At 38.9% G+C, this 25,325-nt stretch overlaps 1 protein-coding gene across 3 annotated transcripts; it reads left to right on the top strand.

Annotated features, from left to right (window-relative positions):
* The first annotated feature begins 941 nt into the window (after positions 1-941).
* On the top strand, positions 942-13,217 carry LOC145775405 (RILP-like protein 1). Of its 3 annotated transcripts, XM_082586698.1 has the most exons (12): positions 942-1,115; positions 1,381-1,498; positions 6,729-6,892; positions 6,968-7,084; positions 7,680-7,814; positions 8,232-8,356; positions 8,550-8,574; positions 8,723-8,782; positions 9,453-9,619; positions 10,142-10,162; positions 10,867-10,971; positions 11,531-13,217. In XM_082586698.1, exons 1-12 carry the CDS (start codon positions 1,014-1,016, stop codon positions 11,802-11,804), a joined length of 1,413 nt encoding a protein of 470 aa, XP_082442824.1. In that variant the 5' UTR covers positions 942-1,013; the 3' UTR covers positions 11,805-13,217. The 3 variants fall into 3 exon arrangements, with proteins under 3 accessions (XP_082442824.1, XP_082442822.1, XP_082442823.1); XM_082586696.1 differs by lacking the exon at positions 8,550-8,574 and having other exon boundaries at positions 8,232-8,389; positions 8,707-8,782; XM_082586697.1 differs by lacking the exons at positions 8,550-8,574; positions 10,142-10,162 and having other exon boundaries at positions 8,232-8,389; positions 8,707-8,782.
* The last annotated feature ends 12,108 nt before the right edge of the window (positions 13,218-25,325 follow it).

The following is a 25,325-nucleotide window of genomic DNA, read 5'->3' as shown; positions in this document are numbered from 1 at the left end:
GTTCCAGGCGATCTCAAAGGTCTTTCTCCAACTTCTATTAAAACAAGATTTAAACGCTACCTTTTTGATTTAAACGACACTGTATAAATAATAACTGTTTTGTCTATATAATTACATTATTCTATTTGCTCAATGCTCACCTTTTTGGTATGCATTACTTTTGATTTTTTACTGATTAAAATTGTCAATTGATATCTTTTAAACTCCACAATTGATTCATGCAGTAGCAGGGTAGTAAACCTGCTTAGTTTTTTTTTTTTTGCCTAATAAAAACATGTGTACCGTATCTATATATATCAGCAAATGCTTGATTTTTTTGTATGATTGTTTGTGTATTTACTGTGTATGTTACTTAGACCTACCGGTACATCACCTAGCTTGAGGTGGCTGCTGACTAGATGACCGCTTGGTCTTTTCGCAGTCTCCTCGTCATATGACACACAACAGATTATTGCATATTTTGTATTCTTTTCATGTTTGTGACAAATAAATAAACTGATTGATTGTACATTCGTACAATATAGACGCCAAGACCAGATTTCTGCCTTTTCTATAGTGGCTAACAGTGGATTTTTGCTTTTTCTACATCACCATTAGTCTTCACGTTTGTGGATAATATGCTATTTTTACCAGGGGATTTTCCATGCTTCCATCTTTTACTGGTGCCCAAAGAATCTCTAACCATCATTTGAATAAAATAGATACCGTATCTGCAAACTTATGGTTTGGAAATAGTACTTTGAAAGAGATCACTCATTAATCTACATGTTGATTGTCAATTGCATTGGTACAGGCCAAGAAGGTTTTGCAGAACAATCCTTAAGTGTATGACACAGTCCTATCTTGTATATATATATATTATATATTAATTCATTTGTTTTTATTTGTACTTACTAACTTATACACTTTTGTCATGATAAACTTATGTGAATAGTGTAAGCTTCAAGCAGTTTTTTGCAGTCCAACATTGTTACCTGCTTATTTAACAACCAAGTACAAAAAAGAGTGATGTTATGGCAGCTAGAACATTGAAGTGTGATATAGAAATTGAAGAAGATTCTGAAGAAGTTTCTGTATTAACAGAGTCTGGAGAACGTACATGCTCTTTGTCTCATGTAAGTAAAGCCTAGTTATACTCTTCACTTTAATTGGATGTAAAAATTCAATCTTTTAATAATAATTAAAGCTTTGGTAGAGAGTTTGCTTTGTTGATCCATAGAGAAATAAAACATAGTAACTTTAGCGGGTATAACATACTTTTATGTTATATTTTGTGTGAAATAAAGTATATTAAACCCGCTAAAGCTACTATGTTTTATTTCTCTATGGTTTAATAATAATTTGTTATGATTTTTAAATTATCGGTAATGTTTTATTTAGGTTGAAGACTGTGAAAATGTGTTTGATAAGCCTGTGGAAGCATTAAACATTGTGGATGTCTACAATGTTGCTTCTAGCGTTGGACAAGAATTTGAGCGACTGACAGATGCATTTGGAGGTAAGTTGTTTACACATAAGTGAAGTTTGTGTGCACTGTTTTACGCGTCAATGAAATAAATTGACGATGTCAGCAGCGTCAGCGCGAATTGCCTAAAAACTTTACGGTGTAAAGTACTGCATCAGCTCTTAAAGAAATTGACGGCATCAGCGCTAATTTCTAGCGCTATTTTAGCCAGGGTCTCACAAAACGGAAGTATTTCAACCAAGTGTAGGCTAACAATAGCTATAAATAAAGAGCAGGTTTTATGTTTTGAGACTGTATTGTAATTAGATGCTTTAGCCTATTAGTTACTTCTTTGTAGAAACACAAGCATTTCAAAACGTTTGTCTGACAATCTGTTGCGTTTGGGACGCATAATGTCCTTTCCAAGCGAAATGCGTTCCACAACAGCGTTGAATGGTATTGGTGTGTTGTATTTCAAAAACAAGCCTTGAGAACATTTACTCGGAAAGATAGCCTATCACTGTTACAAGCGTGCTGTGATGGCTTAGCATATATAATATAGCCTACAGTAAATCTTATTTTAACGAGATCCACTGCACCAACATCGCTCTTTTCAGGGGCATCAGTTTTCAGAGCTCTTGAAATAAACTTTCTTCAACCTCCGCGATGACATTCATTGATTTTTCGCTTTTTCTCTCTGATCCCTCGTCATAGGCGCCGACTTTTCAAAAAACCTTGGGGGGCGAGAAAGGTGATGACGTCATAACCATAATGCTATTTTACTGGATTAAAATAATCTTTGATTAAGCTTACCGAGTTACCGTCTTGTTTATATTGACACCTAGGTCGCAAACCGAATTTATTAGAACCGCTGCTTGAAACGATTAGTTTTACGCATACAGTACGCCTAGTCGTAATAATTTTGATATTATTAGCTCATAATTGGAACAGTTGGAAAACAAGCCGATTCATTTCCTTTTCGTGCGAGTGAATAACAACGACCAAGACAGTGAAGTTATCGAAATAAAACGCAAAAAATCATGATCTCAAGCAGAGTGGAAACCCGCTATCAGTTTTATTAACCTCGTATCGCACGTTTTGCTAATTACTTACCTTCAAAGCGTTAACAACGGCGAAGTGTTTTCTCTTATGCTTTTTATCGAAAGTCAGTCTTTTATCGAATAACGTATATCGCAAGTGATTTTCACCTCAAAAAGACAGGTTCAACTTATACACGGGACAAGCTGTTGTCCCCAGCTCGGCAGTTTTCAAAATTAACGCATTTTTGCTGCGGCAAAATCATTGCCGACGTAGATTACGAAGTGTGAAATGACGTCGGCCGAAGTAAAAGTTTTGAATACGTTTATTTGCAAAGATTCAAACTTAATTTTCAAATTTAATGATTCCTTGTCAATTCTAAACTTTATTCACTTGTTGAGCAATATACAAAGCTCACGAGACAAAACAGCAAAAAGAGCTGTTCTAGAGATCAATTTTTTTATTTTTGCGTGTAGGATATAATCGTTCTTATTACGTAACATTCCATGATCGTTGAAGTCGATGTCAAACCTTAGCGGCCGCATAAAACAATGATGTCAGGTTGGCTAGGTGATAATAGAGGTAAGAGACGTCGTTAATGCAGGCAATATCTGCGGCCAAGACCATTAAACACCCTTTCTTTTATCGGTTTTCGATATAATTCTCACACATTGCGAACAAAACAATGCGTTCTGTTGAATCATAATTGATCTCACAGCGGGAAGACCTCGTTGAAAATAGCTCGTCTAATTTAGCTGGTTTACGTAATACTGCAGTGAACAGTTACGTGACTATTCCAGCAGCGTAAGTTACTCTACGCTCTACTTTGAAATTTCCATACGGTATGATTTCCAAGCTGTATTCACGTAATTGTTCGGTGTGTCGTAGTTGCAACTCAATAAAGTTTGCTAAAATCGATTTCATGTTTGAAGTCACAAAAAATCTAACGGACGTTTGGATATCTCGTGAAATGAGACTAATTATTCAACCTCGCATTCGCTTTTTCGCTACCACGCGTTTTGACTTTGAAGCTGCTCCTCACGCGCGGGAAGATAAGCAGTGTGTGACTGTGAGCGTGCGTGCGGTGTGCATGTCAGTAGTAATTCACGTTCCAGAGAAAGCCATGTGATCAGCTGCTGTTTTGCGGGCAATAGCGTCACTTTCGGCATTCTCTAAGTCCGTTTAAATGATCTAAATCTCTCGTGAAGTATTTTATCTTTGAAACACCACTTGTAATAGCCATTTTTGTTGCCCCTCAACCATAAATTTACGGGGGGCGCCGCCCCTCGCCCCCCCCCCCGGAGTCGGCGCGTATGTCCCTCGTTCTCAATACTGCTCACGATATGAGTGATCACCATTTGGCAAACTTCTTCCGCTTGTATTCCAGGGAGCCACTCCAACCAACGCGAAAGCCGGTAATTCGGATGAGTCGCGCTGGCCAGAATACATTGTGAAACTCTCATTGTAAAACGAGATTTTCCATGAAAACAAAATATGACGCATAGCACTTGACACTAAAAATCGGCAAAATAGTTGACGGCGCTATCACTTCCGTCAACTAAAAAATAAACTGCCTCAGCGTCAACAAAAGGTTGAACGTACAACACTGTTTGTGTGTAATACATTATGTTAAACACGCTAAGGTTACTTTGTTTTGTTTGTCTACATAAGTGAACCTTTAGTGCTGCATTAAGCACTGTGTATTTGGTGTATACAGTGAGACATGATGATCTACTTTATGTATTGTTACAGTATTTAAGGACATTGAATAGTAATTTAACTTAATGCCTAAATGGAATAGAACTGTTGAGATATTTCTTTAGTAGCCTAGTTAGGCTGCACATACGGGAGCAAGTCTTTTAGGCGCAGACAGTTAGGCACCGGTCAAATAGGCGCGCACGCCACACTCTGTGGCGTCAGGATATTTAGGTGTGGAAGTGGAGCACTGTGGCGCCCGTTGGTATAGGTGCTATTCCTAGTAAAGTCTGCAGATTGTATCAGCTTGGCAGGTAGGGCAATGCTTTTCACACAAAATGTTATATTGAACTGAAAAAACATGTTGTTTTGTTAATGCGCGACTACGCGTGCATTTCAGAATGGCCCGTTTCGGTGAGTCCGATCCCTATTCGGTGATTTTTTCAATTTTTTTTTTTAAATTATCGGGTACCGTAGCCTAATTATCATTGCCGTTTTAGGGGTTAGGGTTAGAGGTTAGGAACTCACCGAATAGTAGCAGACCCCGTGCATTTATTTGTTGTTAGTGTTGGCTTCAGTCAGTGAAGCTGCTTTATCTGGCAATGCTTTTCACACAAAATGTTGTATTGAACAGAAAAATATATTGTCTTTTTTAATGCGCGTGTTTGACATTTATTTGTTGTTGTCCAGGTTTGCGTCGGCGACAGCTTTATATATTAGTGACGTGACTATTTATATATTTAGTGACGATTTATATATTAGTGACTTAGCTAAAAGTGAACTAAGTCATGTTCGGAAACTTGAATAAATTATTCAAGTTTCCGAACATGACTTAGTTCACTTTTAGCTAAGTCAAATAGCTTAATAACTACACTAAACATCAGTAAAAAATATACCTTAGCTTATATTCAAGCGGGTGGTACGCTTGAGTGAAGAGAAATTTAGTTTTCCGTCAAAACCCCGACTAGGTTTTGCCAAAGCTGAGCTGATACTATCTGCAGACTTTACTAGGAATAACACCTAAATGAACGGGCGCCACAGTGCTCCGCACCTAAATATCCTGACGCCACAGTGTGCGCGTCTATTTGACCGGCGCCTAACTGTCTGCGCCTAAAAGACGTGGACCGCACATACATATTTTAGTAGAAGAGTTGGTATTCAAATTTCTATTAAAAAAAACTCAGGCAAAATGAACTTTGTCTTGCTACTTTTGGTATATATAACTTATTTCCATAGACGTAGAGTTTTAGAAATTACCGGGGGACGGGGGTGCAGTTATATCAGAATATCACACACATAAACGTCAAATAACAACAAATGACAACCAACGAAAGAACTGAAAACAGCGAAACAAACTAACATACAACAATTCATCCACAAAACGTATTTTTTTGAACTGATGTTTTTGCTATAAATTCTGCAATCAGCTTTTCTCTGTCGAGACGATCGACTTGTTCTTTGCGTACATTAAGCGCACACACGTAGTTTAGCCTGGTTTGGGTCATTGTTGACCTCAAATACGTTTTGATCTTGATCCGTCTGAGTGTGCTGAATGAACATTCAGCCTTGCAAGACGTGCATAGTAAAGTCAAGCACAATCGTATGAGGATTGCCACATATGGAAACATGATTGGTAAGGTGTTGTCTTCACGACGTTTAACGACATTATTGCATTATTATTGGACCCTCAACCTCAGGCGTTGTTGCAGCATGCTGCGTACGAAACGATCTACATTAGTGTGAATTTGAAACAGATATGTTTTGAAGAAGAAAATTAAAAAAAAATTAAAATATATATCGATAAGAGCAGGGGATGCCCCGCACCCCTGCACCCCCTACTCTACGCCTATGCTTATTCCACTTATTGAGAGTGAATGCAAATCCCTCATGCATTAAACCTCTTGTTTTCATCATTAGTACATCTCATCGCCACAAATCCAACTTTATCTTTGAGCATATGTTGCTTTTGCTTTGTACAGATACTTTTGTTTGCCATTGTTTAATTCCCATCACAATTTTTTCATGGACACTTGCTGTGGTGCAAAAGTTATCCAACATATATTTAAAACAAGAAAGCACAAGCTACGCGCACACAAAGAAGAGTACTGTACATCATCAATTCATCAACACATTCTATTTTATAGTTGTTTGTGAATTATATTGTCTTGTTTAAAGAAATTGGACAACTTTTGCATTACATCTGTACAGATTGTTTGACGAAGATGTATTATATGTACTACCGGTATTATGTCACCACTTATGTGACAAAAGCGCTGCAAAAAATTGAATTGTTAGTAGGCTAAGTGTGTTTCACTCTATTTCTGAGCAATATTGGCTGTTGTAATTAATTGATAAAGGCACTATTATTTAACTTGAGAACATAGGACGCTTGTATTGAATAACTTTACAGTTCAAATTTCTACTCTTAAATCATGAGATTTTTCTCCAGTTGTAAACCACTGCATTATGCTCATAATTTTCTGAGAATGTGTTGCAAAACTAGGTGTGGCCGACATACATTAGTAATTTCATATCAATTTGCGACTTGCAGGTGCTGTGTTTTCTGGGGTGATGCCTAAAATTATTCGAATACTGGAGATGCTTGAATCTCTTGTGGCGCAAAAAGAGGCAGAAGCCAGTGAAGTCGCTGACCTCAATTTGTCTTTACAAAAATTGCAAATGGACAGCAAGTTGAAGGATGAAAAACAACAGGAGGTGTGCAATGAGTGTTTTAAACTTAAAGTAATGGAGTTCAGTTAAATTTTCTGACGTGATTGTTTGGTTTGACAGGAAATAGAGGTGGTTGAATCTGTATGGAAAGATGAAACTAGAGGCTTAATGGAGACTGTGGCAACGTTAGAGGAAGATAATCAGAAGCTAACGGCGTTATTGTCAGATAAACTGCAGGTTGGATATGCTATTTCACTTTTGTATGTCAAAAACTCAAAATAGCAACAAACTTTTGATAAGTTCATTGACACCAAGTGACAAACTTTATGTAATGCAGCTAACTGTTCTAACAGGACTAGGAAGGGATGTATTGTTTTTCAACCTTCACACTGATATTTCTTAACTCTAAATAAACTGTTTTGCATTACCAGCCTATTTCGTTGCTTTGATTTTGCACAACCGCGTAGAACTTGAAAGGGTCGAGGTAAGTAATGGCCCAATAGGCTTTGTTACCATGATCATGGCGACAATCGGAATGTTCAACACAACTTTGTTTGCGGTTGAAGTAAAACGAAATCTTTACTAAGAAATTTCATTGACTGTCAACACAAATAAATTCGCCTCTGGCTCCAAGCAAATTATTTCATAATGCCGCATTTTATGTCGAACGGTTTTATTCAACACCCATGTTCCTTATGATTAAATATTTATGATGACAGAGGTGATTGCACCTGTAGTGTAGATTTTACACCTTGATGATTTATTTCCCAGAAATTTGTCAAGAAAAATTAGTGTATCACGTCTGAATACAGCATGTATGTATGCAATGCAGGAAAACGACGAAATACATTTTCAACCGGAACAAACTGCACTGATCAGTAAACTCCAGGAGCAATTAGTGAAACAACGAGATGAAATAAGAGCCAAAAATAAATGCATAGAAGAACAAACGCGTGAATCAGATGCTGTATGTGGTTAAGTTTAGTTTTTTTGCTCAATAGATGTATGTGTTTTTTTGTTTTTGAAATCTATGACATTTATTAGATATGGAAACACTTTAAAAACTCCAAATATTCTGTTATCGTAGCCTGCTCAATTTTCTTGCTTTTATTGTGGAAAATACTTCATTAAATATTCCAGAAGTAGTAATTGCATTTTATTTCATTTATGCTTAAAATAGCAATAGCTTTCCCGTCGTCTAACACTCAGTAAAGGTTCATCGTTTTAAGTTGTTCTTTACTTGGACGCTACAATACTTTCTGCCACATCAGTTTGGCATTCATTAAAAGGAACAATGACCTCATGTGACACTGATTTCAGATTATAACTTTGACTCAAATCGTGTTAGGTGTGAAATTGTCTAATCGATATTTCCCTGTGTTAGCTTCAATCGCAAATTCAAAGACTCACCAAACTTAACGTTGAAATTCGAAATAAGTCATACATCCTCGAGAGGCAGTGTAAGTCGTTGATTGAGCAGAAGATGGACCTGGAAAGTAAGCTGAATGAAAACGGAAAAGGCCTCGCAGAAATTCATCTGCGGTAAATACTTAATAACGACTGTACTTATTGTTTAGAAGGAGTGATCTTCCTGGCGTTCTTCTCGCACTTAATGGCGGTATTTTTACATTTGTGCATACATATTATCTGCAATAAGGTACATTGTTATCACACCCGGTTTTAGCACCTTGTTGATCGTTTTACAACCTGCAGAATTGGCAAATCTGGTGTAATGATGATGTCATCAAAATAGGCCAACTCTAAATACTAGTGGTTCCGCTTGAGTAAGTGTAAACTATTCGACTTTCTGGCGTGAGATTTTTCTTTTGATGCAGTGTGTTAGCTTGCTTTTTCCTTAGGTCGTTGAAGCAGCAGAAACATTCAAACACTCCCGTTGATGTCCCGCTTAAAGAAACCAACACAACAGAAATTGACGTAAGCACTGTGAAGTAATTTGACTATTATCTTCCCGATTTTTATCATTTAATATTGAATCTTTCTTGTGTAGCTGGGTAGTGATCAAATGCTGCAATGTGACTGTTCCCAAGTGTGTGCTCGGTTTTGTGAACGAATCGGAGGTTTTCAAAGGTTTAAGCTTCAAAATTGGTTTACGTTGTTTGTTTCTTAATTGATCTTGAATACGCAATACATCGTTACGTCATAACAAAGTAAGACAAGCGTTGACTGATTGTCTTTATAACAACTGGTAGAAAAACAGCTTTCAAATATGTTTGTCTTTTTAGCCTTGAACTTGTGTTTGTATTTCTCAAAGCAGCATATGTCACTATTAGTTCAACATTCAGAATGACCTATTGTTTTATTTGAAAAGGTTGTCTCTCAAATTTCCAATTAACAAAACATCGCAACTGGCAACGTTAAAACACATTAAACTGATGCAAGCTGATGTTATTTGAAGTGCTCGAGATTTTCGTTTTTAATAAGGCTTGCTTTGCACATGTCGGCCCATGTCCCAGCTTTTAATTATGTTTTTGGAAGACACTTTCAAGGGGCAGGAATTCTCGCTGAATAGAAACTGGTTGTTAACTATGTTTTTTTTTGCTTTTACATGTTTTTTTTTACCGTAAACCTGTTGTGTTGATGGCAGCACTCTCCTATTGTTGATCCATTGTTGGCCAACAAATTAATCATTGACTTGAACGACCCAAACCGTCCCCGGTACACTCTCAAGGAACTGCAAGAGGTTTTGACGGATAGAAATCAGTTGAAAGCTCGCTGTTTCTTGCTTGAAGAGGAATTGATATTCCACAGAGGGTTGGTATTTGCTTTTTATTATTTACATTACACCGAAAGTATTGTGCAATTAAAGTACGAGGTAATGCAAAAACAGCAAAGTTTCGCAATTAAGTCTCTTTACATAGTAGCCAACTAATTCAACATAAAAGTCTCTCCCTCTGAACATCTTCAGTGGTGTTTTAATTATCCCTGATTTTATTTCACAGCTTTGAATGTCTATGATCTAAATCAAAGTGTTGTGTTAAGCCTCACAAGGTGCATTTTCTTCACATGCCTTAAGATTTTCTTTTTCTCCGTGAAATAATTAAGTTAGGCTTAGCCTATCACATATTCTCTACTGAAACACAGAAAACTGTATTTTGAAGCTGCATTTAATATCAAGCGCTTGATTTTAAGTGATGTTTCGTAAAAGGTCTCTTGCATGAAGTATGGTCGTGTGTTTTTTGCAACTTAATAAGCAAATAAGAAAAATGGCCCTCAAGTCAATGAATGATTGCGAGTCCGAATCCAATGGGTCACTTACTTGCTTTCTTTCTATAGGATAGCGAGAAAATACGGAATGTAAGTATGTGACATGTCTTTTGGCTGGTAGATGTTGGTGCTTTGTTGTGTGGTTGTATGTTGCTTGATGGTTTCTCTTCATTTGACTAACTAGTTCTCATCAACATGAACTAATGTATGATTGTTCAATCATGTTAAAGCATGATTGTTCGGTAGTTCACGGTCAAAAGATATAATGTAATGTACAATTGTACAACGTTTAGATTCTAGCGCAGAAAATGACCTTAAACACCGAGTTTCTGGCATGGTTGCTGTAGTCATCGACTTCTCTCTGTGTAGTTGCATTTGAAGCAGAAACGAAACAGATGCCATCACAGTAGTCAGCAATGCCTTTTACGTTGTTTGTACTATGTTGCAATCATGATGATTTTGACTATTGCGACACTGCATTATATTCATATCGTCGGGTAGTAGATCTTGGAGGACTTTTGCTCATTGCAGTTTTCGAGTGTTTTCTTTTACAAGCATTAACATATCAATAATGTCAAAAGGTAAACCAGATAGGTATAAAAATTAAGTACTCAGCTTTAATTTTGTCAATCATTGATGTAACCTGATCAAATAGTGTGTCCACAACAAAATATGACACAGTTACATTGTCCGTTATGATTTTTTCCCGATCGTCTCAATAGTTATCGAATGTCTCAAACGCTTTCTTGTATTTTTCCCTGTTTTGATGTTGATCTTTTTGTTTATGCTTGCAGAGAAGAAACTTGGGAAGAACTGGATGACAACGAAATTAAGGAATCACGTGACCACGTACGCTCAGGAGACGACTCTAAACCACATGAGAGTGGAATACGGCGTTTGTGAGTGCCTTTGGTCGATTGTGCTCAGCGTGTTTTTGGTTATGTGGAACTACACATTCGAAGAGCTTCACATTTGTGTCAAACATTTTATCACAAACGTTATATTCGGTTTTGTTCCCAGTAGTAGGAGTGGCCGATTTTTTTCTAGCAGTAATTGCCTTCACTCTTATTTTCTGCCCATCGCATCTTCCTTTAGTCCGACCTTGTCTGCCTCATTGTTCACGTGTTCTATCTATGTTCTTTTCGGATGTCACCGTTTCCTCTTCCCAACTACCTCCATAGTCAATGCCTTTTGCAAAAAAAAAAAAAACCCTTCCTTCCTTAGCACATGCTTATCCTATCTTGCCCTTGCAAGTTGGTCTATATTCTATAGTCTCCATCCCGGGCATATCCATCAGTTCTTTAGTCTTTTTCTCATCGTTTTTTACCCCACAAATTGCTCTCACTATTGCCCTTTCCGTTCTTCTCAAAATTACTAGTTCACTCCCTCTTGGTGTTATATTACTTGAGAATTGTATTGGGCACGTGTATGGTTTTAACATCTTGTTTATGTTTTCAGTTTCAATTATTTGACTGGCGACGGCTCTTGGTACAAACACGAAACCACCAGACCGTTGGTAAAACGTCCGAAAGGTTTTCACCAGAAGCCTCCCCACTACCGTGTCGTTGAAGATGTAGACCAAAAAAATCTGGTCAGTCAATGTGATATTCAAGAATTGGTCCCAGACCCAAGTTTGGACCTGAATCCAACTGATTTGTATGACGGAAAACACAAATCGTCCGAAATGAAGGTATTTTCTCCTCTGGAGGAAAGGAACGATTTTTCTCCGTAACATTTTGACTTTGTATGTTTTCAGTACATGAAATTTTCCTTCAGTACAAGCACTTTTGTACGACTTGTACACTTTACCCCAACCACTTTACACCCAACCACTTACCCCTACTACACTTTACCCCAACCAGCAAAACCTGTTGTTTTATGTTGATTCAACGACTGCAGATGTTGAATCAATGTGAAAACGACGAGTTTTACTAGCTGGGACAGCATCATGGCATTGGTTCCGTCGCCTAGCCACAGCTCTCATAAGAGCTCATGCCCTACGGATAAACGATGATTAGTTTACTACTGAAGTAATTACATCAGTAGTATTATTTACGTTTCTTGCAAGGCCTAATTATGGAATAGAAGCGCAACGTTAAAATGCGGTTGAAAAAAGCTGTTATCTGATAAAAGTTGTATGAAGTTTCTGTGGGGCTATCGTGAGCAGGAAATTTATCATTTCGCACCTAAAAACTTGTTGCAATGGTTTAACTTTGAGTTAGTTCGTATTCGTACAGCATCAAAGTGTGACTGGTTTTGCCGATTTTTTGCGCAACTTTAGAATCGCTGTCAAGATCCTTGACAGTTTCAGTACTTTCGAACTACGTTGTGTGTTTTTGTCTGCTTTGGTACAAGAAGCTTGCCTGTTGATGCACAATAGGCGGCAATTTTAAATTTTTTTATACGCTTCTGAATTTATATAACAGATTAAATTTTTACCCGTTTGTTACGGATGATTATTTGAGAATGAAATGCCATCAATGTTTCTGATAACAATGACACAACATCGTATCGCATTCTCATGAGCATCTATTTTGCAAAGATTTGGATCCTCTCCATCACAGGGCTTTGTCGATGGCAGATGGGTTCGCCTACTGTTCGTTTACACATGCATAGCTCGGCCTCCAAAATCTGTTTGCTAAACTTTTTCTTGCCTGCTTCATGAACGTTAACCGACAGCAACCAAACAGCGTTTTTAAAAAATAAGTTCAAAAATATATATTACATAGCTTAGCAACAACTGCTCTACATGGTTATAATTTGTAGATTTATTTCCTTTATTTATCAAGTAGTGTAAGTTGCAAAGTCTTCAATGACAAACCGAAGATTAACTTCTCTATGGATGAAGGTAGTTCGGTGTTGAATTTAATTGTGGGATTGGTCAGATCGAAAAATATATGCGTATAAATAGAAATGTCACTGTGTCCTTTGTTTTATGTTGTTGCCGATTTCTTCAGCTTTGTTTAGTATCTGTAATGAGACTACAGCACATTTTTGCCTTATCTTCATTTTCTATTCAATAGGGTTGTATTTTTAAATCACTTCGTAGCCTATGTGCTCTATCAATAGTGCTGCTTTACTGCGTTTGAAAAGAATCGATATATTACACCGTGGTATGTTTTGTATTAAATTGCTTTTTGCTGCACATTCGCATTTATTTTCGTTCGGCAATTACTGCCACCAACTTACTTTTTTGCCATATCCACTATCCAGGCTTACGCCCAGTTGGTGAAGATTTTGATTAAGTGAACAGGAAGCCAATCTTTGTGTTCATTTTCAGGCATACCTTTAGGTGTCTTGTCAAAGACGTCGAACTAGTGTCCCTCGGCTATGCACTCGGCTATGCAGCCGACACAGCAACTTACTGTGAAGTCCTCTCGTTCAACAGGAACAATTGGCTGTTAGTGATTTTTTTTCTCAACTTTTCTTCAAACAGAAATTTGCTAAATCTTATTGCATTTTAACACCAATTCAAGATCGGTAACTTCCTGTTTGTAATAACAACATTCTGTAGGCTACAATGCACTTACATATGCGCCATAAACACACGGGTGGAAGGCGAAAGCAGGAGCCTACAAGAGAAGTTAAGATCGGTCGGAAAGCATGGAAAATAACCCCCTCAAAAATGTTTTTCAACCAAGATATTGTGCTGTATATTCTTAGCTGTTTTGTTTTCTTAGTATGAAATTAAACTGTTTCGGTTTTTGGCAAAGCATTGTCGCATGCGTCTTGGTATGCAAAGTAAAGTAAGGGATTAAAATCAAGGCACCAAATGATAAATCGGTTCATATTACGTGTCGTGGTCAAACATCAATCTTTTAAAATTCAGTGCAATCCATGTTCTGCACTCGCAAGCGTTGGAAGATGTTGCCGACACACAAAAGTTATAGCAACAAAAATATTTGAAAAAATACAGTTGGAAGTTTCCTCTTAGTATGAAGCGCTTCGCACGGGAAAAGGGGAATATTGTGGCGAACAGGACATTGCCACAAGACAAGTGATAGGATATGACCTATATTTTTCACTTCGTTGCAGTGGTTAAGCCTATCAACCTGTTTTGTTGCATTCCTTCCTTTACTTAGTTTGGAGATTATCATTTCTCCTCAGTCGCCTACCTTTGACAGGGTGATACTTTTGAACCCCGGCCTGAGATGATTTTAGGTGCCGGTGGCCTTTCCAAGAGGCCTAAGAACTCAAAGGAACCATCGCGTGTTTTGTTGATATGGCGTGTTTTTCTTAAAAGTGCTTTGATTTGGCCCCCAAGGATCTCATTGGTATCGGCCCAAAATTATCCTTTCAACGACCCTGCCTTCCCTTATTTCCTTAAGTAGGCAGCATAATATGCTGACTAACAGGAGCGCCGGAAGCGGGAGGGCAGGGGGGGCGGATGCTTCCCCGGCCCTCAATTTTTCTGTGGATGGAGGGACAGGGGGGCAATGGTGCCCATTTAAGGTCATGTAAGCTACTGCACATTTTGCAATACGATATAACAATTTCAACTATATATCAGCTTTTAGCCTAGGCCTAATTATAATCTTTCATTTCTGCCTAATATTTACGACACAAAATTGTGTATCGCATGTAGGTTAGCCTACGGTAGGGCTACCATACGTCCTCTTTTGAGGATTTGTCCTTTTTTTCAGGGAAAGTGAATTGTCCTCCGAGGACACTAAAAAATGCTCAAATGTCCTCTTTTTCGACAGTTTGGGTTTTCATGCTTATATTTTCAACGGGATTTTATTGCTTGATGACGTTTCAGCGACGGCTTGTATGCTATTTGTTTTCTAAACATTTTGTATACCAAATGTAACATGCTGATTTATAAGTTCTACAAGAAATTGGCGCATTTTATGGAACTGTTGTTGAACGTTCATTGCCTGGTTCACTGTAAGATTTTATTTTTTAAAGGCCATGCTCACACTTTCACAAAAAATGATTGTTTTACCTACATAGCCTACGTTTTATAATGATACAACGCTTGCAGACGTTGTTGATTACCAACTCAGTTTGGTTTGTTTGTTACTTGAAACAAATCGAAACGAATATCTAAAAGTGCAATGTGTATAACGCCTAACCAATAGCAAAAGAAATCGTGGCACGGATAGGCTTACAGCTTTGCAAGGAAAGGAATAGTTTTTTAGCGCCATTTTTAGCATTTTATCGGTAATGTGCAGCCTATTGTTTTAGTCATATTTCTTGCAAATAATTTAACAATTTCGTGAAGGCTGACCATTCCTTGTTGAAAAAAGTTAAGGCTAGACCTGGAGGCCGTGTCTGATTTGTCACATTTTGCAGATTTTTGCGATCATTGCTGTCCGACTGAAACTGTCTAAAAATTTGGTTTTTTTTCACTGTTTGCTGACTCTTCTCCGCCTCGTTAGCTCAGTGGTTACGCGCCCGGCTCAAGATCACGCGGCGCTGGTTCGACTCTCAGGGTGTGCGCTTGAGCAACGCACTTTCAGGACTGCTCTCCAATCAGCGGCACCTAGTGAATGGAATAATTCCCCGGCAACAACACTTCAACAATCGGAAAACTATACTAAAACTTATCAAGGCTTTGTCAGTCAGAGGATAAAGACTCAAAACCAAACCAACCAACCAAATGAGAAAAAATTAGTTCGTTCAGTGAAATCAGTTTTCTTGTTTCTTTTTTGGTAACATTTGCTGCGTAGGCCTATAGGCCAGGGGTCCGCAAATAGTGGGTCGCGACCCAAATTTGGGTCGCGAGACCATCCACAGTGGGTCGCAAAACGGTTTAAACTTACTATAAATATAACTTGTATGGCAAAAATAAATATAATCATATAGTCTTTGATGCTTTTCGTGCTGAGTTTCGTACAATTTGGTACAAGAAAATACTTTCGATTATAGTACAGTAGTTAAGCCCACGGTTATAAAGCCTGGAAGACACCTTGAGCCAGGGCATGAAAACTCTCTCAGCTTAATACCAAAACTGGCGACTGAAACTCAGCGAAACCAAAACTTTGGCAGCAGCTTTCCACCTCCACAATCGGGAAGCTGATCGTGAGCTACATGTTCAGAACAATGGGAAACCTCTGTCCTTCTACCCGAACCAAAATATCTTGGGGTGACACTAGACAGATCGCTCAGATACCACCACCATTTGATGTCACTGCGCAAGAAACTGACATCGCGCGCTGCGCTACTCAAGCGTCTGGCAGGCTCCAGCTGGGGGCGAGAGCTGACACTTTGCGTATAGCAGCCTTAGTCCTTGTCTACTCTTCTGCAGAGTACTGTGGACCCGTTTGGTGCTGCAGTGCTCACTGCCACAATATCGACACTGCCATAAACAGCGCCCTCCGCACAGTCACCGGATGCCTGCGTCCCACACCATTGGACAATCTCCCGATTCTCGCTGGCATCCAACCTTCTGAGCTTCGTCGCGAAGAAGCCACTCTGTCTCTCGGTCGACAGGCACTAGAGCCTAACCATCTTCTCCTCCACAAGATCTCTGCTTCCCCAAACGAGCACACCCGTCGACTGAAATCAAGACACCCATTCGTGCCAGCCGCTCAACTTCTGATCAATGAAGCTGATGAACAAAAATCTCTGCGGCTTAGCCGCAGACCAAAAATGGAATTGGGCGGACCGTAAATGGAATTCTGAAGGAAAGTCAAGTACCACCAGACTCCATTCGTTCATCCCCGACGCCGACACATGCCCCATCGGCCTGACACTACAAAGACAGGCATGGGTGCGCCTCAACCGTCTTCGTACGGGCGTCTGGCTTTTCCGCTCAACCATGCATCAACTGGGAATGGATTCTTCCTCTTCTTGTGAATGTGGTGCCGAGAAACAGACCGCAGACTACATCATCAATGACTGTACTATCTTCAAGCCACCTAACGGAGTGGAAGGTCTGCGTGTCATGGATGATGAAACCAAAGACTGGCTGCTCTCAAGTAGCCTTCCAGTGTAATCCGGGAACATCGTGAGTCTGGGGTGGTAAAAGGATAGAATAGACTCTCGGCCCCAGAGGCTTGCACGTCGACGACGCCCACGGTTAATAGGTCCACCCGCTTATTAAGCTCAATTTGGTCCGTTTCGGAATTACAAAAGGTATAAAAGTGGTAGAAAATTGTCCCCCGCTTAATAAGCCAAATCGTCCGGTCCCGATGTGGGCTTAATAAGCGGAGACGACCGTATTGAAATTGATATTAATCTGCAAAGTGTTTTGCGCAAAATTACATACTTCCGAAACGTTTGGGTCGCGAAGATTTCGAACGATTGTTTTTTGGGTCGCGCCAAAAAGTATTTGCGGACCCCTGCTATAGGCTACTGTAATGATCTAAAAACATGTAAAAGATTATTCGAGCGTAAAATTTTACTTGCTGGCGAAACGTGTCCTCTTTTTAGGCGATGAAAATATGGTAGGCCTAGCCTACGCCCTACATCATCATAACATAGCATGATGCCCTCCCGTGCCATTGTTCTTTGTATACCGGACACTTGTATTATTACTCTTTGATGAGCTGATGGATGAGCATTATTGCTATTATCTTAAAACTTAAAAAAAAGGCCTTTCAGCAACAAAAGTGCCTTTTTTTCATAATCCTGCCCCCCCAGTCAAAAACCGTTCCGGCGCCTCTGCTGACTAAAAGATTTGAAGCAATGCTTTTTACAATCACTCACTTTGCACCCAAATGGAGCGTCTTTCGATGACCCACTGTAGTTGTACCATTGGTTGTTTTTTTAAACATAGCCTAAGTTAAAAACAACAATCAAGTTGTAAATTAAAATGATTGAGCGATTATCTACTTATCCTAATGAAATTTTTACGATAAAAAGTGTTTTGAGTAAAAGAAGCTACTTAAAGAAGGACACTGTGGCCTAAAGCAAGGGTCGGCAACCTACGGCCCGCCGGCCGGATCCGGCCCGCCATGCAAAATCGTTCTGCCCGAGACATATTAATTAGTTATGACATGAATACGGCCCACCGTTACTTATTGAGTTTCAAACTGCAGCGTTAGCACTGTTTGAAAAAATGGTAGTATTGTTACGCCATAAGTACCTCGTACTAATCTATTGTTACGCCATAAACGTGGTGCGAAGGCGGTAGACTAGCATCTCGTACTAAGTACGAGTTTGTCTGTAGAGTAGACTAGCCTAGTCGTTATTGATACAAAGTGAATATGATTTTGTCTCACAAGCTGAATCACTGACAGTTTCGCCAGATGTTACTAGAAGCAGAGAATCAATATGGTGAATGTCCTGTATTTCTGCGATGTTCGCTGGCTAAGTCGATGAGCTATATGCTTGCACGAGTGTATGAGCTTACGCATGTAAACATCTATTTTCGTCAATGAAGCTCACCAAGAACAAGTGGAGAACAAAATTTACTGCCGACCACTTGTAAGATGTCATGCTTCTTTCCTCATCCAACTTACCGCGTGAACTTCAGAAACTTCCATACCAAAACAACTGCAAATCTTACATTAATGTACTATCAATAAACATAATTGTGTTGTATCTTATTTGTGCTTTAGCTAATAAAATCATGACTTAATCTGATTAAGTTTTATAAATTCGAAGGTTGTAACCACATTATAAAAAAACAGATTTGTTAATGGAAAATTTGTGGGCTACGGCCCGGCAAGAGTTTGTAAATTTTGGTTTTGGCCGCGGTTAGGAAAAGGTTGCCGACCCCTGGCCTAAAGTATTTGATCGAAGCTATCAATTTTTTTTATGAATAGGTAGCCTACCGGTACAATCATGCCTGACGCGACAGTTTATCGAACGACAATTTATCGAACGACAGTTCATCGAACGACAGTTCATCGAACGACAGTTCATCGAACGACAGTTCATCGAACGACAGTTTATCGAACGACAGTTCATCGAAACGACTGTTCATCGAACGACAGTTTATCGAAACGACAGTTTATCGAACGACGAAGCACATATGCAATGGAATACTCAGGGGTTAGGGGCTAGGGGTTAGGGATTAGAGGCTAGGAGTTAGGGTTAGGAGTTAGGGTTAGGAGTTAGGGTTAGGAGTTAGGGTTAGGAGTTAGGGTTAGGAGTTAGGGTTAGGAGTTAGGGTTAGGAGTTAGGGTTAGGAGTTAGGGTTAGGAGTTAGGGTTAGGAGTTAGGGTTAGGAGTTAGGGTTAGGAGTTAGGGTTAGGAGTTAGGGTTAGGAGTTAGGGTTAGGAGTTAGGGTTAGGAGTTAGGGGTTAGGCTTAGAGGTTAGAGTTAGGGGTTAAGGTTAGGGGTTAGGGGTTAAGGGTTAGGGTTAGGGGTTAGGGGTTAAGGGTTAGGATTAGGGTTAGGAGCTAGGGGTTAGTAGTTAGAGGTTAGGGGTTAGAGTTAGGTTTTCGATAAACTGTCGTTCGATAAATTGTCGTTCGGTGAACAGTCGTTTCGATAAACTGTCGTTTCGATAAACAGTCGTTCGATTAATTGTCGTTCGATAAACTGTCGTTTCGATAAACTGTCGTTCGATCAATAGTCGTTCGATAAACTGTCGTTCGATAAACTGTCGTAGTACCCAATCATGAAATGCAGGTTTCAAACATGAAATATTTACTGCGTGTTTAAAAACGATGAGATAAATTTTGATGCTGACCTGCAAAAAAATTATGATTTTGAATAGACGTTTGAATAAACGTATTATCTGGGAACTGAATAGTAGAAATTTCTTCATGCCTGTAATGCTCTTTTCCTCAGAGTGCAAAAGAAGATTGTATGTGGCTGGTCGATTTTGTATCTCAACTTGGAAGATTTGCCTGATGCGGATGCAGCAATTGCTTACTTTGTCAGTAGGCCTACTCTAGTATATACATCGGACGCAGTAGCCTACTGTAGTTGTACGACGTAAAAAATGCTCTGTTGCAAAAAATTGATGAAAAGTGATAGTTCATCAAATTGACAAGACTAGTGTATGCTTGTTAAACATGAACAATTGTTTGTGATGGCAGATCAAGATGGTCTTTCCGAGCCCACAAGAATACTGCTGCTTTGCTGTGACTGCACTAACCAGGGGCTCTATCCACTTTTAGAATTCGGGGGGGTGATTTTTGGACAGTGGGCTAAAATCGTTATAGTCATTTCAACTTCTGGGGGGCTACGCCCCCCAGACCCCCCATTGTAGCATCAGCTTCTTTCTGATCGAAGCATAGGGTTTTCAAGTCGTTTCATAAAGTATGTTCCGGAAAGGGCATTTTTGGGTAAGCAAACTGCGTAGTCACTTACCAAGAAATAATTCTGGCACTGCAAATGAAAACTCGAACCAATCATAAACTACGTTTTCCGTGACGTGAAAAAGGGCGAAAAAAGGATGATACAAAGCAAATCAAGTGCTGGATTTTCTATCAGCTGTTTGTTTGTTTGTTTATTTGTTTTTCATATTTTTACCCTGCATTGCGGGAAAGCGGACTTGAGCGCTATGCAATATGCATCGGTGTACGCCTTCTGACGTAGCCTACACCTGACCCACGCTGCAGCCGACTGCAATGTCTGTTTCCGGTTGTCTACTCTACTTATGACTTAAATTTGGTACTACCCATTACTCGAAATCGATCACTGGGTAGAGGCAATTATAGTGAAGTTTCTTCCCCAGAGAAACAACAGCAAGTGCGGGGGGGTGGAGTCGAACATGCAGGCTCTCGACTGCAAGCCCAACGCGCTAACTACTCGGCCACTGCTGCCGACTAAGTTGGTAGCTGGTCGGCTTTTTAGGGGTTAGGGTTAGAAAGTAGTCATTTCATTGACGTGGGTTCGATTCTCACAACTGCTATTGCTCTTTTTTCTTCTGTAATTACCAAATAAAGTTCAAAACAAAGATTAACTCTCTGGCTAAGTGCGAGAAAGGTCACAATTGGACGGTAGCCTCTTATAACATGTTCTGATTGGTTGGCGGTGTCATTCTAGTCATTTGCAGTGGCAGAATTTTTTCTTGTTAAAGTGGCTACCAAGCAAACTAAGTTAAAACACAGTGTAAACGCCTGGCTCGTAGTTCAGGGTTGCCAAACCAAAAAATTATATTGAAATGAAATATATATTCATATTGATAAAAAATTTAAAATGTGCTAACAGCGAAAATATATTTTTCAAAATTTGATCAATAAAATATCACAGAACCTTTTCAAAGCCAAATGAGTGGGGGGGTGATTTTGCATTGATCACCCCCCCACTCCAATTAGTGGGGGGGTGATCACCCCCCTCACCCCCCCTTGGATAGAGCCCATGGCACTAACTGTTCAATATTGCAAGCTAATATTGAACAAAAATTTCAGGGCAAACAATCAAAAATTATCTTTTTTAACAATGTTATTTAACTACAGTAGTTGTCGTTGAGCAAATCCGTTAGAGTTTTATTTAATCATAGCCTACGCCCTACAGTGTGCTTTTAATTGTTTTGCCAAAATGAATTGAAACGTTTTAACATGATCAATCAAAAAACTAAAAAACCTCTAGAAAACTCTCTGAAGTGCGAAAGCTGACCTCCAAAGCGTCCTGCAAAACATAAAATTTTGCTATTGCTTTTTGGCGTGAAAGGTCGTCCATAATGTCGCTGGTCTGCAACGTCTTTATAGGCTACTTGCTGTTGTTTAAAACCTAGCCTGTATGTGTGCACTGGAGAGTGTTATTTAGACATTATTGTAATGTAATAAACTGTTTTATGGATGACAGCTGCTGCTCTTGATAGGCTATGCCAGGGGTTCTTAAACTGGGGTCCGTGGACCCGAAGGGGTACGTGGACTAGTTTTAGGGGGTCCATGAAGGCCCAATCGAAATCTTAGTGTATAATTTCAAGAATGGAATAAATTTTTCAAAAGAAAAAAGATTAAGTTCAAACAACTATCTTATCAGCCCTATTAAACACGAAGCCACAATTTCATGTTCTTGTCCAAGACAAACAGCAGCATTCTTCACTGTCAAAAATATTGAAAAACAATCTGCGTTCGCTATTTCTTAAATTTAATAACATATAAATTTTTTGACCAATTCATTTTAATTTAATTGCGTTATGTCCAATTCATGCTGATCAAAAAAGTTTCTCGGAATAGGCCACAAAGGGGATCCACACAAACCAAAATATATTTTAAGGGGTCCGCGTTAAAAAAAGTTTAAGAAACCCTGGGCTACGCTGATTACAACATTTTAGTTTGTGACGTCACAAAAGTCACACGCCCCCAGAATTTCAACTTGAACGTGATTATTCGCCATTGAAGTCAGTCAAATCTTCACTTCATTTCTGTTTAGTTGATTGCCACTGAATTAAGCTAATGTGACTGTAGCTTTTTAAGAAAAAGATGTGTTCCATATAACCATATTCTGTTTGTGAATCTTAAATTTTTGTCTATACAATTGTGGCACGAAGCAGCTAAATCCGTTTTCGGGATTTTGCTTTACTTCGTTACGTACCACAAACCTAAGTTGTTTCTGATAGAACAGAAGGGTCGACTTGCCTTCGCTGAGCACCCCAACATCCAGTAGCTCCCACTCTCGCTCGCTAGCGACCCTCCCCCGCACAACAATAGGCGAGGCGTTTTACTGCACATCAAAATTCACAATTGGAAATTCATCAGTTACAAATAAAGCAAAACTTCGCCAGGAAAGTAGACAGTTTGGATAAAGAAACTTGCCAGTACAAGTACAAAAGTAGCCTACACAGTTTTCAGCCATTCGGAAAAATTAAAGACAAAAAAGCTCAAGAAAAATTCATCTACAATCAACAAAGAAGACTAGCTTAATAATCAACCCCTACCCAATCAACGGAAAAGACTTCAGTACCCAACCTCTACCCTTGTTAACCTTTCCCACCCTTAGCAAGCACCGGGATTCGCAATTCCAGCCCGGTCTTGTTACCCTCCATCTTTACCCCGAAGACAGTATTTTTTAGCTTAAGAAGGACAGAAAGACTGTAAAACTGTAATTATTTGTGTTTTATTTCCATTTTAATAACCTTTATTCGTAAATTTAAAAACAATTGCAATATTTAAAAAAAAAAAAATCCTAGCCTAATTTTTGACCTTCTCTGTACCAATATTGTCTCTCAATTTTTACCAATTTCAATAATTTTAGTTAATTTGTATAACCAGCCTGTTGTGTCTTCAAATTTTTGTAAAAATAAGTTATTTTGCCCATTTAATTACCCAAATTCCACCCATTTTGATTATTTTCTTCATAGCTTTTTAGCATCAATTTAAAAAAAAAAACCTAGTGTTGCCAGTTCTCCCCAAATTCAATTCCGTATTCTCTCTTTTTAAGCTTGAATTACGTGTCGTTTTTAATTGTTTTATACTGAATCCTTAATCGTTGATCCGAAACCATTTAACTGATTTATTTCCAATCAATTGTAACGACTATTGGCGTATTATATTATATTTAATTGTTGTATTTTATTAATCGTCGCAGGGTCACTCTGCTAGCTGGAGTAAAGTTTACGAACTGACGTCACAATTGTACATTCATTCAATTGCTCTTAAAGCTTTATCATTTTCCTCTTATTCCTCCCACCAATTCGTAATTAAAATTTTTTTTTAGTTTATTTATCTGTCACTAACATGTTTACATTATAATATTATCCTGTAACGTTAAATCAACGTAAATTGCTTTTTATCAGTCAAATCTTTAGTAAATCGTTGGTTTTTAAATTCATTTCATCACAATCTGCTATAGGGTTGCCAGATTGGGCGCTTTTACGCCCAATTGGGCTACTTTTGATTTCTCCAGGCGCCAAAAATTCGCGTTGGGCGCGCTTTTTTGGTTGGCGCCCAATTGGGCTACTTTTTTTAAAAATATAATATAACTTTTTATGTAAAAATTGTATCATGTTTAAGATGTTTACCTAATTCGTATTTATTTCATTGGGGAGCAGCGTTTTTGGAGGCCTCGGTCAGGCAGGATTACCAATTTGGCACGTATAAAGATGCCAATTTTCAAAAATGTGCATATTTAGGCTTAATATCTGGCAACCCTGGCAACTTAAGTGATCCAGGTTTTCATGAAAATGCAGTGGACATCAGTTCAGTTTGTTTTTATTTCTGACGATCACAACGAAAAACAATATATTTCAAACATAGCAAGGGTCTAGAAAAAGGTAGAAGCAACAAAACACGGACGCTATGTGCATGACGCCAAAGCAGAACAATCAGTTATGGCATGGTCGCAACACCTTAATAAAGTTTTTACAAATGTAGAAAGATGAAAAAAGAAAGGCTAGTGAATTTTTTTTTAACAATTTATATGAGTAAAAAAAAGATAGTTTTTACATTGATCGACCAAGGTGGGTTATCAAAACTGTTGATGGTCTTGAAGGGAACACTCTTGATGCGTTAGCTCATCACGAAACGCAATTAAACCATTTTTTGTGTTGCTTGGTGTGGAACCGGTACTTGTTTGTAGTTTCTCGACCTTTGCTATGTTGACATGTATTTTTTTATATAATGGTCAGAAATAAAAACAACTGAACTGAACTTCGGAACTAGTTATTTTAACAAACAGTTGAGTGAATGCATGGTTGCCAATCTGCCTGAAAGATGTGAAGAACTGGAAAAACACTTATAATTTGGGACTGATGATCAAGCGTTCTTGAAGAATTTGGTATAATAGCCTATCTCTTTGCTTGGGCTCCAATTTGGGCTCCATTTTAGAACCCCCCAAAAAATTGGGCTACTTTTGGGCTACTTTTTGCATAAGCTTGGGCTCTTTTTTATATTAACCTCTGGCAACCCTAATCTGCTACCAGTTCTTATATTGTCACTTTTAAATCTCTAAATTTAGAAACGTCGCCGTAAACTCTAAATCTTTGTAATAACCAGCTTTTTATAATTATTTCATTTGAATTATGTCTCGCTTTTCAAGTAGTGCAGGTTTGAAGACTTCTAGAGATAACCTGGCCGGTGTTGGTTTCTCCCTTCCATCTTCTCAGTCCACTAGCTTAGGCTGGCCGACGAGGAAGCAGGTTCCTGTGAGTGGTCACTCATTCAACCCAGATGGTGAAGCCTCCCCGGTAGACTCACTGCTTTTTGCGAACTCGTCACTTCGTCACGGTGACGAGTGTCCGATCCGCAATTCCGCACCACATCGTGGCTACCCCACCCATTTCGAGTCACCCTTCCCGAGGTCGAATAGACTGCAGTCCGTCTGCCCTATTCGCCTCACCCTCCCCAATCTATTCCCCCTTCTCTGTCCTTTCTCCACTTGCAGGAGGGCATCTCAACCTTACCGAGATGTGCAGGCGTATCAGGACCATATGCGAGCATTTCATGGTTCGCGCGCCGAGTTC

Source organism: Aplidium turbinatum, chromosome 8, assembly GCF_918807975.1.
Source record: "Aplidium turbinatum chromosome 8, kaAplTurb1.1, whole genome shotgun sequence".
Taxonomy (NCBI): Eukaryota; Metazoa; Chordata; class Ascidiacea; order Aplousobranchia; family Polyclinidae; genus Aplidium; species Aplidium turbinatum.
The sequence above is the reverse complement of the archived record's forward strand: the minus strand, read 5'-3'. Positions and strand labels throughout refer to the sequence as shown.

Bases quoted from the DNA above. Each gene is read 5' to 3' on its own strand.
- LOC145775405 (XM_082586696.1), top strand. From the start codon at position 1,014: ATGGCAGCTAGAACATTGAAGTGTGATATAGAAATTGAAGAAGATTCT. The intron at 7,815-8,231 runs GTATGTGGTTAA...TCCCTGTGTTAG, and splicing joins AAACGCGTGAATCAGATGCT to CTTCAATCGCAAATTCAAAG. The intron at 8,390-8,706 runs GTAAATACTTAA...CTTTTTCCTTAG, and splicing joins CTCGCAGAAATTCATCTGCG to GTCGTTGAAGCAGCAGAAAC.